The 17894-nt window shown below is 40.5% G+C and overlaps 1 protein-coding gene across 1 annotated transcript; it reads left to right on the top strand.

The window, feature by feature from the left end:
* Positions 1–2778: 2778 nt before the first annotated feature.
* ugt8 (UDP glycosyltransferase 8) lies at positions 2779–16919 on the top strand. Its single transcript, XM_058085940.1, has 6 exons — positions 2779–2960; positions 5810–6645; positions 8034–8176; positions 11622–11698; positions 11767–11986; positions 13920–16919. The coding sequence occupies exons 2-6, from the start codon at positions 5812–5814 to the stop codon at positions 14308–14310; spliced, it is 1665 nt and encodes a 554-aa protein (XP_057941923.1). The 5' UTR covers positions 2779–2960; positions 5810–5811; the 3' UTR covers positions 14311–16919.
* The last annotated feature ends 975 nt before the right edge of the window (positions 16920–17894 follow it).

The following is a 17894-nucleotide window of genomic DNA, read 5'->3' as shown; positions in this document are numbered from 1 at the left end:
AGGCCATTGCATCAATGGACATGATCAAAAAAATTGTTGTAAACTGTGGAACCATGACAGGTTGCAGATTTAAAGCAAAAAATAGATACAAGGTCACAATGAAGAATACGGATGGTAAAAATAAGCTCTTGGATGGACTACGAATTCAAAATTGCAGGTTAATTGCCTCTGAACCATGCAGAGATTAACTGATCGTTTCTTTTATAAGTCTCCCGGTTTATACTGAAGACAATGAAATGATTAAAAAATTGGAGGACTGGGGGGGTGACAGTTGTGTCACCAAAAAAGAGGAGGAAATGACTAGGAACGGACATTTTGGATGACACACGCTTCTGCCGCGTAAAATTTCATGAAAGGGTCCACTCGCTTCCCTTCGCAACCAAATTCCAAACACTTGAAGGGGAAGAATATTTTAAGGTGATGCACGACAGGCAGGTCAAGGTGTGCAGGCTGTGTATTCAACCTGGGCACATCCTAAGAGAGTGCCCGGAATTCAAGTACTTCAGCTGCGTTGCACAGGGCTACTACGCCAGGGAGTGTCTGCAATCAAGTGACCCAGAGGGAGATGAGGGGATGCCGGAAGCCAGAAGCCAAGCAGAGGCGGTCAGCATGGAGGAGGAAGAGGTGCAAAGGCCTCAGAGCTTCAGGATCACTGCAGCAGCAAGGATGGAAGACAAGGAACAGAGTTCAGTCAGCAGTGGCAGCGGAAGCTGTGTGACGAGAGGAGAGTCAGAGAAGAGGCGCACACGTGCACTCAAAAAAAGCAACATGGGTGTCTGCTTTATCAACAATGGTGGTGGTGTTTAATGGTTAGACATTTTTCAATTAAATCAAATCAAATCAACTTTATTTGTAGAGCACTTTTCCTGCAAGGAGATGCAACACAAAGTGCTTTCCAGAATTAAAACAATTACCACACTTAAAAAGGAAAACAATGAAGAAAAAAGAAAGCCCCTCCTTCCCACCCTCCATACTAGACCCACACACACACACACACTCATCCACCCACACACACACACACGCAAGCACACAATCACCCACATTAGGGAGACATGGCATGGTACTGAGGAACAAGGAAACGCCACCTTTGGGGCCGTCCACACTGGGAGAAGCTGCAGGCCGTGCCATCGGAGGACCAGCACCCGGGCCCTCCGACTCCGTTAGACGGGCGGACCCCCACATTAAAGGGAGGAACCCCCCAGCCGGCCGTGTCGAAGGGACCCAAGGATGGCACCCCCTCAGCATACCCAAACAGCCCCCAGTGTGGAGGACCCCCCTGAGGAAACACTGGAGTTGGAGCTAAAGACTAAGACCATAAAATAGGACTAAAAGATAAAACATAACACTGGAGTTAAAAACTGAAGATTAAGAGCATAAAATAGGACTAACAAGATAAAAACAAAACACTGGAGTTAAAAGGTGAAGAATAAGAACATAAAATAGGACTAAAAGGATGAAAACATATTAAAAGCTTAACAATATTAGTTAAAAGCCTGATTAAAAAGGTGCGTCTTTAATTATGTCGTTTTAAGTTTTGTGTGGGTGTATGAATTGTGTGTTCCTCTATGTATTTTCTGAACAAATATTTTATGGCAGTTATCTGTACAATGCCCATTGCAACAAATATGGAATATTTTTCAAGCACTGTTACTTAACTTTTATATTGTAATTTTTATAGAACAGCATCATTTTTTTTATTTAATTTATTTGTCAAACTGTGAGGAAAGGTTCATAACTAATAAAAACCGCATGATAATGTATTATTTAAGTTTTTTTATTAACCTTTGACATGTGTTGCTTTGATTGTTGGTCACTAAACTTCAACTAAAGTTGACCTGTCCTCACTCTTGTCTCAATTTATCCCAGGAACTTAACAGGATAACATGATACTATTAATATGTCCTGTGTCACATACAAACAGGGTCTCCTGTTCAAGTTCACCTCCATCTGCCATCTACCTGTGAAAGGGACTGATTCTTCAGCTTTATCAAACCAAAGAGTTACTGCCAAGAGAGCGTGTCATCAGCCATTCTCTGGTTCATGACATTTAGTGTCAATCAAGTCAAGATATGCATTTTTGTCTGTCATTGTTTGCCTGTTTTGAAGAATACAGTCATTTTACAATTACTGTATTGTATATGTACTGTATATGTACTGTATAGGCAGTTTTGTGGTATTTTTCCAAATAAGTACTATTTTAGAGTTTATTTTTCTTTTAAAAACTTTTGTCTCAGTTTAACTTTTTGTTGACTGAACTTTAAGTTTTGTCAAGTCAGGATTAAATAACTGGTGTTATTTTACCTTTTAAAATTGTAGCTGTACCTACCCTGTAAAAATAAGATACCCATAATCATGTAATGTAACCAATGGATAATAAGTCAGCTTCTACCTTAGTAAATATGTTAAAACAACCTATACAAATTAAGTTGGATTTAAATATTGTAATGGTCACACAAATACTTAATACAGACATACTCAACATATTTGCAATTAGTTGGTTCAACTAAATTGTATCTCATTAAATGACAGCATTTTAATTAGATGGAAATTCTTTCCATAATTTTATTACGTTCACCCACCAAATAATACATAGGTATAAGTAGGGCCTTCTCTCTCATCCCAAATGCTGACAGCATCAACAGCGATGGAGTCACCTGTAACACAAACCACACTCACCTCATTATTGTTCTTTTTTCCCCCTCCATAGAGCACCGCAGACAGTGCTCAGCCACTCCCCGTCTTTCCATCTTGCTCGGGGCCCGCTGCTAGTCCCGCCTTCCTCCAACTCCAACCCCTTCGCCGAGGCGAATGTTCCCTCTTTCTGGTCGTCGTCTTCCATAGCCGGGAAGCTGTTTGTGACCATACATGCCTCTGGACGATAAACTCCACGCTCATTAACTTGTCCTGAACAAAAGAAAACATTTAGAGTCTTCTTCCTCTGCCCCGGAACATCATTCAAGGTAGGGCCCCAGAGAAGCGTTACAGGTGTTGCTCACTAACTGGTTCAACAACTTTTTTTTTTTTTTTGCTTAATTTTCTCTCCACTGAGAGTAAAATAATAGCTTTAGGATTAAAGCCATGTATATTCCCATTGTCGTTCAGATGCTAGGACATAGTAGCGTCAGTCGAAACTCCCCTGACACACGGGTGTAACTAGGTGACCGTGTTGCTTTCAGGGTCCTGTACAACATGGTACATTTATATCATGCGTCAAATCCCAATAGAACTGGCTTTACCTCTCGTAATTAACCTGTATTGTTATTGTGTTTGTTTTTGTTTTTACCAACTCTTGTTTCTTAGTGTTGATGCTAAATGGACATGTTTATTTGTTTTAAGTCCGATTATGAAACAGCTAGATTACCATGTTATGCTGACGTGTAGTTCTTGCCAGTTTTCTCTTAAGCCAAATGCAAAGTCATTATCATCCTGAAACCCTGAACAAATATAATAATTGAGCAATTGTCTTGGGTGAAATAACCACAGTAGTTTTGTCAGAAATGTTATTGTTTTGAGGACTGTATATTCCAAATAACTGCATATTACCAAAAGTACCTCACACTATAACAACAGGTTTTATTCTTGTTGACAGTTTTGCTTTGTTTTTTTTTTAATAAGGCTGTGGAACGATTGTCCCTTACACAGGTCAAAAATGAGATTCTGGGTCAGTTACGATTAAAATACAGCACATGCATACATTTTTATTAAATATTTAATGGTACATTTTCTTCATATTTTGAATTATAAAACCCAAATGTAATCTCCCTTCATGAGACCGACTCATAACCCCACTTGAGCAAGGCTCCACCTGCTCTCTGCATCGGTTTTGCTATTGCTGTTGGTAGTTGACAGCGGTTTACTTAGTGTGCTTGGTATTTACAATTGGAGCAAAATGGAGCTTGTTGGACCAGTTCATGTATGTGTTGATGTTTGAGATAGTAGAGCTGAGAGAGAGAGAAAATAAAGGCTCTCATAACGTTGAAAGAACAATGTCAGAAAACATGCAGATCACTTGTTTATTTCTACAATATATGCTTACGACCAAGAAGTGCTGCCATTGGTTAGGACGTGGCTGAGCTTGAAGGGATGAGGGTGTGCAGAAAACAACGTGTTGATTCTATAAACAAGCTATGCATGTGACTCAGCAAAGGAAAGTGCTGCTTTCACCCTTCATTTTATTTATCATCATAAGCTCCACCTTTGCATTTTTCACAAAGCCACATATTTTTTTTTTAGTATTTCTTAGAATTCAAGTATTTACTTTATCATTCCTTCATGCACCCAAATATTTTATCTCTGATGTGAGCACGGCGTACAGATTAGGGTTTCTTATCATTGAGTTTCACTCGTGATACATTGAAACGCCCATGCTACCGAAAATGGCCCACACTCATTCATTCATTCATGAAAGAGTCTTGAATGACTTGGAGGTTTCATCATACCGCTCAAAGGAGAACACTGAGTTAATGAACTCCTGCTGGAGCAGCATTAAAGCTGCTGCAAAGTTGCCTTTTTATTCATGTTAAGACAGTAAAATGTGTGCTGGCTGCCTGTTTATGACCATCAAACATCTCCCTCACTGGTTTGCTGGACTTTTCAGAGAAGAGGCGCTCAAACTTGGTCGTTGAAGTTCCCGGTTTTGATGACAACATGAAGGAAAATAAAACCCTTTCTCATGTCCCTTCATTTGTAAAAAAAAAAAACAAAAAACAAAACAGGCATTGCTACACATATTAAAGTCAGGCTGCATACAGTATGTGTGATCTGTAGGGTTAGTCTGTAGGTCTAGTGGTTGCCATTTTTACTGTCACATTCTCATTCAGACATTTGATCTGAAGCCATTTACTTCCTGCTCTTCCTGCACACTTACAAAACATAAACCATTTTATCTTTATTAACCTAAAACATTGAACATAATTAGCTGGTTAATACATTTTATAATAACTCTGGCATCCTTTCGGTGGAATGGCTTGAATTTGAGCTTCATTTTTTTGTCCACACATGATGGCTATGGTTCAAGTGTGTATATTAATTTAATACCAAGGAGAAAGTTTATTAATAAAGCAGTATCTGAAGCACAAAAGCACTCACTGACTAACTACGGAATCTTGCCACCATCATTTGGACTCGGTTCAGCAAAGAGCAGTAATAGAACAGATATCTTTTCCCACCCCCAAACACAATACGTCGATGAATACAAGCAGTGCCCACTGAGAAGTTTTTGTGTCCTTGTGGGTCAGTTAACAAAAAAAGAAACCTTTTGTACTTTGCACTCTCTGTGGCATGGCACTATTGGAAATAAACCTTTAAACTACCGAGGGATGTGAGCCTCATCTTGGAAATATTTATTTTTATTAAAAAATCATTGTTGAATAAATGTGTACAGCACCAAATGTCCATGTGCAGTATGTTTTTATTTGAAGTACAGTATCTGTACACCACACTTGAAGAATTGTCTTTATTTATTATCCCTGATATTTACGTAATTCACATCTTTTACTAATTAGACACTGTTTTTTTTCTGGTTCTTATGTACTGTTTAGAATCAAGGAGTAAAACTAGCTGGTTGCAGTACCTCTTGGAGTGGTTTGCACTAAAAGAAATAAACCAATACTCCTGCTTGTACTTCAGTTGGATTTACAGTTATCTGCCACATTATGTTGTGTAATTACAGTTGTGCGCAGCAAATGTTGTCATATAGACTTGACGCTGTAATTTAGACAGTATTGTGAGCTACAGTGCTAACACAAAAAAACTGAAAATGTGTGATTCTGCTGTCCTTATAATTTTTTGTCTTTTTTTGTCATTTTAGCCATGCTTCTTTCCTCATCACTACTCCTGCTCCTTGGTCTCCTTACCTGGCATGCAAGTACATCATGGGCTGCTAAAATCATCGTGGTCCCACCCACCCTGTTTGAATCACACATGTACATCTTCAATACATTGGCTGTCGCTCTGCACCAGGACGGCCATGAGGTCCATTTTCTTGTCTCTGAGGGTCGTGAGGTCGTTGATTCTCCTCACTATAAACTACAGCGGTACCCAGGGATCTTCAACAGCAGCACAGCAGAAAGTTTTATGCAGGCCAAAGTCAGCAACATCTTTGCAGGGCGCCTTACATTTCTGGAGCTTTTTGACATTCTTGAACACTACAGTCAGAATTGTGACTATTCTATTGTAGGCAATACAAAAGTGATGGCCCGTCTGAAGGAGGCTAATTTCGACCTGTTGCTGGTGGACCCCAATGAAATGTGCGGTTTCGTGCTTGCACACATTCTGGGCCTGAAATATGCAGTGGTCAGCACGGGTTTGTGGTACCCTACGGAAGTGTGCGCTCCAGCCCCGCTTTCGTACGTTCCCGTGTTCAACTCCTTGCTAACCGACCGCATGTCCCTCCTCCAGAGGATCTCCAACACAGCCGTCTATCTCTTGGAGAACTTTGGAGTCAATTTTATTGTGATACCCAAGTACGACCGTATTATGAAGAAACATGGAATAACGCCACAAGTGCCCATGACTGAGCTGGTGCGAGGGAGCCAGATGTGGATGCTGTGCACAGACCTAGCGTTGGAATTCCCCAGGCCCACCTTGCCACATGTGGTGTATGTCGGAGGCATCCTTAACCGACCAGCCAACCCACTGCCACAGGTCAGTGTTATGAGAGCCACAAAGGTCAAAAGTTCTTTGCTGCTGCAGTCTGTTGAAGCTTAAAAATATTGTGTTGTGTTATTTATTGTATTTTACTCTTTTTAGTGGCTATCCACATGGAAACATTTGTTATCGTTTTAGCCTCTCAAATTATTCTTCAAATTATTCTACACAATGTAGGCGTAAGGATGGGTTGAATGAACGTAGTAGATACTGCCCTGACAGGGAGGGGCCTCGCTGAAAGCTGAGGGTGACGGCTGCGAGTCCATCGTTCGGGACAAAGACAGTGCGGGTCGTTGGTATCTCCTGTGCGTAGGTTTTTGGAATGCCTCTCCAGCCAACAGGGAGTATTGTGCCCCTGATGTGTGAGGGAGTTAGAATGTAAGCGCAGGGAGAACGAGGCCATTGTTCTTGGCAGAAGCCAGCGGACACTGAGACTTGTTCATGGGGTCACTGTGGCTGCCTTGTAGGGACAGTAGGGCTGCACTACTGGGACACAGAGTCCAGTGTGCCCCAGCAGTTGCTCCGTGCCAGGGCCGCTTTCACAGCTGGACCATTTACCTCCTTCTGTTGGATCCCTTATTCTGCCAATTTAAATTACTTTTTTATTGCATACAATGTTATGAGACTGCCCTGAAAAACTGACCTGCACTATAAATTGTGATGATCAACGTACTACTTATATCAAAATACACTGTAAACCATTGCTGAGTCGCTCAGTCAATATAAACTTTTGAATAAGTCAAGCGGATACTGTACTTCCAAAATGAAAAATTGCACCAACCTCTAGCACATACAGCAACATACAACAATTTAATTTCTAATTGCTTAGTGCAAATTCCTCTTTTGTTGAACCACTTGTTGCTAGGCAGAATATTGCGCCCTATTAACAGACACACACTAAGAACATTTCTCTGGTACTGCAGCACTATAAAGTTTATGAGACACCTTAATCCTGCAGTTGAATCACTGCTATGCAATGAATATAAAAATATATATTGGATAGTAAAACTGTGGCATTAGCCATCTCCGTGCCTGGCCGTCAATGCAGTGTTTGCTTTTGTTTGCTATCAAAAGCCAAAAGCTCAGGACACGGGAGTCTCCATACCAGTAGCTAACATCTAACGTTCATGACACTTTTTATTTGTATGACCTTGCACCTCATTAAGTCAAATATGTCAGATCAGTTCCCACTAAAACAACACCATAAACTATGATGTTGACACGCCATTAAGTCATAAAGATAGAAAGTGCAAACTTATTTTGGGAGTGAAAGTCTGATTCTCCAATTTGACTGAAAACTGGTGAAAAGTATGAGCTAAAATTTATTTTTTTGAATAAAGAGTAGACAAAGTTCACCTTTCCTAACTCTTTACCTATTCCCACAGGAGTTTGAGGCATGGGTTAATGATACAGCAGATCACGGCTTTGTTGTCGTGTCCTTTGGCGCTGGGGTCAAGTACCTTTCCCATGACATTGCACACAAACTAGCAGGAGCCCTTGCCAGGTTACCCCAGCAAGTCATTTGGAGGTAAAGTACCTTGTCACTTACTCACTCATCACTCACATCTGTCACATCACGGTCATAATATGAATATTCAAAGCTTAAATTTTCCTGATTTGTCATTTATTGGGTCATTTATTAATCTCAATGTTTGTGTTGTACAATACAAAAGTTTGGTTTCAGTGACCCCTGATAAAAGCAAAAATGTGTCTGCCTGTTCGTACTATACTCTTACTTCTTTTACCAGCTGATTTCAGACATAACAGACCGAATGACCCCCATTTATCACAGCAAAAAAAGCTGGAAAGTCTACTAAGTTAATCATTGTCATACTAACACAAAGCTGTGCAGTATTTACTTTGCAGCTGGTGTTACTTTCAACGATTATACCATGTTTTTGTTCTTTTTGGTCTCCAAGGATCAGGTGAATCGGAATGTGTGTGTGTGTGTGTGTGTGAAGAGCCTCATCCCAATCCCATTTGTTTTTTCTGTTTAATTTTTTTACGATTCCGTTTTCTACATTTTACACTTATTTTTACTAGCATAGTATGGGTTAGTAAATAAAATGTCAGTTAAATGCAAAAGTCCTTACATTTACTGATACAATACATCAATGGACAATTTTGCATAGCAAACGTAGCCTGGCTAATTATTCTAATGGGCTGTCAGCCGCCGCATACGCATATGTACAAAATCTTCAAGAAACTAATGCTTGTGCTTGTGATTACAGAAGGTATATTCACCAGTGCAATTCCAACTGTATATGTTAAGATATTTTTTATGACGCGCTTACTTTGTTTATACAGTTATTATTTTGGAGGCTGGATGTGTGTTCTGTGTGTGTTGAGAATAAACATGCTTTTTGTATTATTTTCACTGAGAACCTGCATGTCGTCACTTAAGTGTTTGTAATGGGATTCCACCACGATTGAGCGGTCCACGGACTAAATACTTACCCACACGAATGTTCCTTCTCCTCACAATGACGGCATTTCCACAACAGTCCCCATTTAACAGTAAATTCAATTTTTATTGGCCAATTATGCGATTCTGTTAACACAGAAATACTAATGGGGCCCGATGTGTGTGTGTGTGTGTGTGATGAGCATGAGCCTGAGTCACAGAGTGTATACAGGTTTGTGCTCTGCAAATGAATTAATAACAAAGGGTTCAACTTTGGGTAAATGTTTGTGCATAGTCAGCAAGCAGAGAAAAGGTTGAATTCAAATTTAATTTCATGTAATCATTTACCCATCACACTGACCCATTGACAATGACACAAGTAAGAATGTCTTTTTCCATTATTCTTCCATGATAAAATATAAAAACGTCCTCAATGAACCACAGTTCCCCAATGCCAATAGCAGTCATGTAGCCTCAGATCTGGGGCCGTGGCGGCACGGCGGTCGAGTGGTTAGCGCACAGACCTCACAGCTAGGAGACAAGGGTTCAATTCCACCCTCGGAGTTTGCATGTTCTCCCCGTGCATGCGTGGGTCTTCTCTGGGTACTCCAGTTTCCTCCCACATTCAAAAAACATGCTAGGTTAATTGGTGACTCCAAATTGTCCATAGGTATGAATGTGAGTGTGAATGGTTGTTTGTCTATATGTGCCCTGGTTGGCAACCAGTCCAGGGTGTACCCTGCCTCTCGTCCAAAGACAGCTGGGATAGGCTCCAGCACCCCCTCGACCCTTGTGAGGACAAGGGGTAGAAAATTAATGAATGAATGAAGTTGCGAGAGAAGTTTGTTTCATCACAGATATGAATGGTTGCAAAACTATGATTTAATTGGTGTGTGTGTGTGTGTGTGCCTCAAGTGGTGACATGCACAAACACGCATCAATACAGTTTGGCAACTGGCAACATATTTTTCATGGTTGATAGACATATCTCTGTGTGGATTATTATAGTATATAATATGTATATAATATAGTATGTGTGGATTATTATAGTATATCATCACACTTTTCCTCCCACATTCCAAAAACATGCTAGGTTAATTGGCGACTCCAAATTGTCCATAGGTATGAATGTGAGTGTGAATGGTTGTTTGTCTAAATGTGCCCCGTGATTGGCTGGCGACCAGTCCAGAGTGTACCCCGCCTCTCACTCAAAGACAGCTGGGATAGACTCCAGCACCCCCGCGGCCCTGGTGAGGATAAGCGGTAGAAAATGAATGAATGATGGACATATGATTTTTTCACCCCTCCCACCCCCGATTATTCATATTCCCAGAATGAATGAAAATTGCTTTGTTCTTATATATATGTATAAATACATATGCATATACATATGTCCTTGGTGACAGTTTGTGCAAACTGTACAATTCTACTTAAATGGTAGCTTTTCTTAGAATGAACAATACATGTCTTTTTATGGCGTACATCCACTGAGAAAGAAGTGCAATAAGTACAAGTTAATGAATGAATCAATGAATACAGAGATGTTCAGTACAACCAAAATGCTATTCCAATACAGGTGGGTCAAGTTGACTATGTTGATGTGTCAATCATGTCATTCTGTTAATGCTTCACATGAAGTTTTTTTATTAGCCGGAAACCCAAACTTGTTGAACAGGTCAAAGGAACACACACGCAGACACATGCAGACTCTCACCAATATTGCCAATAAGTCAACATGCACCTAACTGGTTATATATGAACAGTATAATATATAGTGGATCTTGTCACCATGGTGAAATAACGATTTTGCAATGTTAAGCTGTGCATCCTGAATTTCAGCAATGCCATTTTATATACTGTATGTTTTTGTTGGCACTTCTTTATCAGAAGCTCCATAATCTGTATACAGCATTCCCGAACCAAGAAACTGAAAAAGAAGAGGGGTGGGAGCGGAAGGGGCGGGGATCAAGCCAAATGAATCGTGTCATTGATAACTAGGCCACATCAATGTCGGCTTTGATTGGCAGCACAGTGACTTAGTGTTTTGTTGCAGAAAGTGAGATGAAAGAGTTGAAGGAGGGATGTGATTATTGCATCGCTTGCTGCTTTTGTTAGAACATTAAACGCTTGACATGTACATGGCCATCTGGAAGTTATTGTAGAAGCCTTAACAGTTTTGCATAAGGAAATATTGAACAACTTCCTCATAGTATTTGTGCTTTGTATTTAAAGCCCTCTGTCATCCACAAGTTACAGCCAAGTGCTTGTCGATTGTAACACATTGCAATAGTTGACCCCCGCTTTCATTGAGAACAATTGTGGAACCGTTGAGTGCTATCTATAACAGGGATTTTTGTTGCTAAATGAGAGACGGTGAGAGATAATCGTTCACACATCGAGATCTCGAGACAGCGCAAACAAGGAGGTGACAATGTTGGCGGGCCATCCAGGGGCACATTTGATTGGTTAGAGTCACACACATATTGTAACAACATGTATAATATCTTAACACCAATGATGTCTTATATCATTTTGTTAAATGACTTTAATTGTTAACCTCTTTTTTAAGGTTTTCAGGTGTCCCACCCAGTAACCTTGGCAACAACACCAGGCTTGTCGAATGGATGCCTCAGAATGACCTATTAGGTGAGAACATCTCCATTCTTGTGTTTTTTCCAGTAAACAAATCAACTCATGTCTCCTTTTCTTTTAAGGACATGCCAAGATAAGGGCTTTCTTGAGCCACGGGGGTCTAAACAGTATCTTTGAAGCCCTGTATCATGGAGTTCCGGTGGTGGGTGTGCCCCTATTTGGAGACCACTATGACACCATGATCCGTGTGACCGCTAAAGGTATGGGCATCATGTTGCACTGGAAGAGCATGAGTGAAGATGATCTTTACAACGCCCTGGCCACCGTCATAAAGGACACCAGGTGAGAGGCATTTTCAGTATTTTCAGGAGAAAGCACAAAACTATATTAGCACCAGGAATTTTAATTCACCCTTTTTAGTGGCGTTACTGTCGGTTGATATATGTGGGATGCTGGCTAGAGATGTCCAGCCATTATTAGTATTAGTAGAGTATTGTTGATCTAAATGCCCTTACATGCTAGACAGATTTGCTCTGCCAGGGAAAAGTGTAAGATACACCTTCCCTGTTCTATTTGAGCCAGACCGGAGCAATGTTATGGACACAGTAAACAAGAAAAGAAGAAGAAGAAAAACTTTGTAGGGACATAAACAGCAGTAACAACAATTCCCATGACAACAACAGTGACAAACAGGACTGCATCGGTTAAATGTCAATGATGGCTCCAAAGGGTCACAATGGAGACGATATCACTGAAATGAAACAGTCAAACTTCTCAGTGGCAATGGTAACAATGAAGACATGAACCATGATAGTAAAAAGAATTATAGCGATACAGTTGCAGTAATTACAATCTCATTGCTTGATATCATTAAGACTGTAATAATAGCATATATCAATATCTATTACAAATAGCATAAAGACATCATGGATTGTGCAGAGAAGTACCCATGTGCTGTGAGTGCGCATATGGATGTGTGTATTTCTGTTGGTGTGTATGTACATATACATGTGCGTAAATGTGCGCATGTGTGTGAACGTGTATGTGTGAATGTGTAATTGTCACTGAGAATGTAAAAAAGGAGAGGGACTGCCTCCTACCACCCAGTAAACCTCGCTCCGCGCAGCAAGGCCAAGCTCCCACTGCCAGAGAACCACAGGCCCCACGGGTGCATGCAATACCGATATCAATTGATACTAATTTCCTCTATTGGTCTCCAGCCAATCAGGTCTATATACCTATGGACAAACAACCATTGACATTCATACCTATGGACAATTTGGAGTCACCAATTAACTGAATTAACATGTTTTGGAATGTGGGAGGAAACCGAATAGACACACGTGGTGACAATCGTGGAAATTATTTGATTGTGCTAGAGAGGCAAGTCTCTTCATGTATATAAAAACACAGCTCTTGTAGTCACATTGTACTGAGAAATCCTGTTTAACAACCTTCTAAATGCAGTTTTTGACATTATTACGACCTTCTCGACATAGACTAACACCCTTGTAGTCACTTATACACTTAACATTACCCAATATAATACACATAATAAGAGTAAATAAGCTGTTTAAATGAGACCTGTTATGCTTTTTTCTCCTTTTCTGACTATACATGTAGTTAAAATGTTGTATTCTCGTGTTAAACGCTGACAGAGATTCAGATAATGAGGTTTGCGCATTTGGAAGGGGGCCTGAAAGAAGTTTGGGATGGCTCAAAACGCTCAGTTTCAAAAGGCGTGGTAAAACTTCCTTATGTTAGGAGTTCATAGTTAGGAAGCATTTTGGGCGTGTGACCAATTCCAGTGGAGTGGGCATGCCCGAAGGCGGGCCGTGGGTGGAATAAATTAAAACAAACCATTTTGGCAGGAAATGCAGCTGGAATTGGTGCAGATTCTGCTAAATCTAAAACATTTTCTGTGCAGGTTATTGTGTGTATCTATAGGAGACCACAACTCAATAAAAAGTTGTGTCTGTTGTGAGATAATCCAAAACTTGAATAAAAGCCTGCTGTCCTGGCGATCAATTCTGTTGCGTGTCTCACCCAATATTATACTTCTACTTTGCATATGCTTGAAAATGCTTATTTTAGCCCCAAAATGTCACATTTGCTTCAAAATACACATTTGACTAACAATAGACTGTATTCAACCACAGAATGGCATGATTCATTATTGTATTTTGGAAAAACCATGAGAGTGAAGCCGCAAAATTGAAACCGTGAAGTGGTGGTATTCGTAAAAACATGTAATATTTCGTTGTGGCTTTCGCAGGTACCGCCAGCGAGCAGAGCTTCTCTCCACCATCCACAAGGACCAGCCGGAACACCCTGTGTCAAGAGTGGTCTACTGGATCAATTACATCCTTCGTCACAACGGCACCGAACACCTGCGTGCCGCTGTATACGACATCTCCCTCTACCAGTACTTCTTGCTGGATGTGTTCTTTGTCATAGGGGCTGCCTTGGTCATGGGTAACTTTGCCGTGAGGCATTTGGGACGATTGCTGCGTGCAAAGTGTAGTGACCATAGTAACATAGTAAGTGACCAAGTAAATGGTATTTCCAGGCAGGAGGGCAACATGATCAACGGGCACTGCCACTCCGTGGCCAACGGTAAACACAAACGCAACAACTCCTTAAAAAATGAGAAGAAGGTGAATTAATGTTTGCAAATGGCCAAGGTGGACAAGGAGGCAGTTGCTTAAGTGTGCAGCCCTCTGGTCGGCATGGTGCCTTCATAAAAGCCAAGGAAAGTCCGTCGTTAGGTCTGCATAATGAGGCAACTGCCACTCACAGTGAGGTTAACGGATGATACAAAATATGGGTATGGAACAAGGTGTTGTGCGCTCTGGGTGTGTGTTTGTGTGTGTGTGTGTGTGTGTGTGTGTGCACGCGTCTGTGTGTGTCCATTGATGTGAATTTAAAATCTAAACACCGATGGCGTCAGCACATCACCAAATTGGAACAGTGAGGATGAAACACTTCTCCTCTCCACTAATCCTGACCTCCGAACGGTGGAATGACGATGAAGAAGTGACACGTGAACTTTGTGAACTATTTTAACTATTTATTTTTTCTTATCCTTTAACTACAAGGCTTCCCAAGCATCGGCTTAACTCTAAATTTATTTATTACTGTACAAACAGGATACATATAATGAACTTTTAAAAATATCTTATTTTAATTTATTTAATGGACTCAGCATGATGGGGGGGTATACAGTCCCTCCATGATCCGCAATGTCATGAAGGGCTGATGTATGACGATTTGCTTTGTGTCTGATATATTGTTCGTGTCAAGGTAGTGAATTATCTTTAAGTTAGTGTACACTTAATTTATTATGATGAGCAAATGTAGTGAGAGTCACATCCCTCATGCCGCCTGTATAATCATGTATTTATGAGGTAGGCTTCAGTTGGTGCATGTGGGCTTGCTGTTTCCATGTTAAAAATAAGTGTGTACGTGAAGGTGAAGATGAGTTGTGTTTAGTCTTTTTTCGACTGCGGAAGGGATGAAGTCTATGCTTTCAAACTGTAGGCTTCTATTAGTATCATGGTTTTTTCATCTTATGTCAAGCAATGCCATGGTGTTGAGGTTTTCTTTCTCAAACTGCTATTTTATTCTATACACAGATGCAGGAGGGGGCTGCATGAGGCCTACTGTGGTTCTGACAAGGGATGGTCCTAAGCATTGATGATTAAAATTCTGTCATATGGATTCGATGGTTGATTAATTGCAAATATGAGCTCACTGCTAGCTTGCTATGAGGAGAGGCAACAGTTGATTCACTCCTTGCTAGTATTCTGTCTAACAACTGACGACTGTAAGTTGAGCTCCAACCATATTTTAGTAAATCACTGGCATCGAAGCATCAATTAATTGATGCAATTAGCAGTAGTAGTGGTGGTATAAAATTCTGGTCCCTAGATATTACCACGGCAACAACAACATACAGGACAAGTGGGTGGAGTATCTTAAAAGCAGTTTGTCACTGGACATTTCACTTCAAGTAAACTGAAATTTCAGCATTTTCATTAACTGTTTTTGCACTTTAGTCAGCTTTCTATTTTGCAAATGTTGCACATAAAACACATCACCGATAGATACTTTCCTAATTGTACAGAAGCATCATACAATGTAACTGTGAGTACACACCTCACATTTCCGCAACCAGTTTTATTATAGTATATCATCACACTTTTCCTCCCACATTCCAAAAACATGCTAGGTTAATTGGCGACTCCAAATTGTCCATAGGTATGAATGTGAGTGTGAATGGTTGTTTGTCTATATGTGCCCTGTGATTGGCTGGCGACCATTCAGGGTGTACCCCGCCTCTTGCCGGAAGACAGCTGGGATAGGCTCCAGCATACCTGCGACATGTAAGGATAAGCGGCACAGAAAGTGGATGGATGGATATCCTGCAATGCTATAATATCCACTGACAATGACTGAACACACAGCCATTACTATGTAAGTAGTTGTTAATACACCTCACAGTGAACATGTCCAAATTATGTCCAATGCACTCATACACCATAACTGTAAGTAAGACACAATTATCCTGCTATTTAATTGTGATGCCGCTATTTAGACAATTATGGTCTCGTGTGATTTTAGTAAATCAATACTGCCATACAAGCTGTACACTGACTACTCTAATCTATGTCCACATTTAAGTCCTACAGTATTGTCCCTTGAGAAAATATTCTGTAAAAAATGCTTGCTGAAACATGAGGAGTGTACTCACTTTTCCTGCATGTCCTGCACGAGCACATCCCAAAAATTGTCTTTTCTACTTATCACACTGCATTTTTTTTCATAATCCATCCAACAAACTATTGTACAGTACTGTATATTCATGAAAAAACTTTCATCCTTTCCCCCGTGAGCTGCAATGACACCTGAATAGTCAGACCCAGTCCTGATACTTGAATCCTCATCATTCTCATCAGTCACATGTTCATCTGTCAGGCTTGGGGGTGGGGCTTCAGGTGCTTCACGAGCTATGAACGGGGTGCGGAGGGACAGAAAAGTGTATTTTTGAAGGTTCATATTTATAGTTATTTGCTTATTAAAGTGACCCCCACGAAAAGTGGAGATCTACTGAATAATGTGTGAATTCCACAGTGTAGTCGCTTCAACATTTCATGCTATATTTTTGATTTTAAAATGTTTCGCCTCGATTTCAACCTGTTTTTCTTCTTGTCAGATGTTGTAAATACAACAGTGTAAACAATATACTAATGTTAAATAAATCTCTTTTCTTTGCATGAATCACAGAAGCTTGCTTTATTTATAAAGTCATGGAAAATGGCAAAAATCAGGACTATCCCATTTGTGGCATTCACTATGGGTTGGGCTCAAAGTACTTTGGAAGACCTGCTTGAATGCATGTACAGATATCCTAAACCTTTTATAATCATTAGAAAAATCATCAGTGATATATAATAGCAACAATAATAATAATAATGTATTTACTTTCAAGGAACCCAAGGACACTGTACATAGAACAAGGGTGCATGTTTCGTCCATTTTTCATTCGTTTGTGTGCAGTGGTTTGGGAGTTACCTTACACAGTCATAAAAAAATAATCAGGACACACTGTGTGTGTAGTAGTTATTAAATGTTGCACTATATTTCACCAATTGTACCTGCACTTATGGAGCAAATGTTTGTGCACATGTTTGACAGTGATGTCTCAGTTTTGATAGAGGAAGAGTCATTTTTTTTGCCTGGAATTGTTACCACACTACAAGAGGCTATTTAGGTATCAGATGGTATAATCATTTAAAGTAGCCAGCAGCACACAGATAGGGTTATCTAATGCTGAATGCCTACGCTGAGTGAAGCTGGGGTAACATAACACCCACCTTGGTACCCAGCCTTCTCTCACTGAGCCTGTGTTAATTATTCACACTGCCTGTTGGAAGGGCCTGCGGACCTCTTTCTCTCACACTCGCCAGCATCTGCAGCTATGTTTAATTTACACTCTTCAAACTGTTTTCCTTTGTGGTCACTGCCGGAGCAATGTATTTGCTGAGACAGCAAGCAGGTGGGGAAGGTCTGGGTTGACGAATGAGGAGAAATCAGATAGCCCGAAAAGCGCAGCGCCCATCCTTCATGACACCTTCGCAGTGAGCATCTGTGGGTTGCATTAAGTCTGTCTAATGGCAGACGACGGATGAACGGATGAACGCCCTCCGTGCATTCAGACTACTCATATCCCAACATTCTTCTGTTCAGC

The sequence above is a fragment of the Doryrhamphus excisus genome, chromosome 1, assembly GCF_030265055.1.
Source record: "Doryrhamphus excisus isolate RoL2022-K1 chromosome 1, RoL_Dexc_1.0, whole genome shotgun sequence".
NCBI classification, from domain to species: domain Eukaryota; kingdom Metazoa; phylum Chordata; class Actinopteri; order Syngnathiformes; family Syngnathidae; genus Doryrhamphus; species Doryrhamphus excisus.
Note: the sequence above shows the minus strand (reverse complement) of the source record. Positions and strands in the feature narration are given on the sequence as shown.

Bases quoted from the DNA above. Each gene is read 5' to 3' on its own strand.
- ugt8 (XM_058085940.1), top strand. From the start codon at position 5,812: ATGCTTCTTTCCTCATCACTACTCCTGCTCCTTGGTCTCCTTACCTGG. The intron at 8,177-11,621 runs GTAAAGTACCTT...CTCTTTTTTAAG, and splicing joins CCCCAGCAAGTCATTTGGAG to GTTTTCAGGTGTCCCACCCA. The intron at 11,987-13,919 runs GTGAGAGGCATT...TGGCTTTCGCAG, and splicing joins ACCGTCATAAAGGACACCAG to GTACCGCCAGCGAGCAGAGC.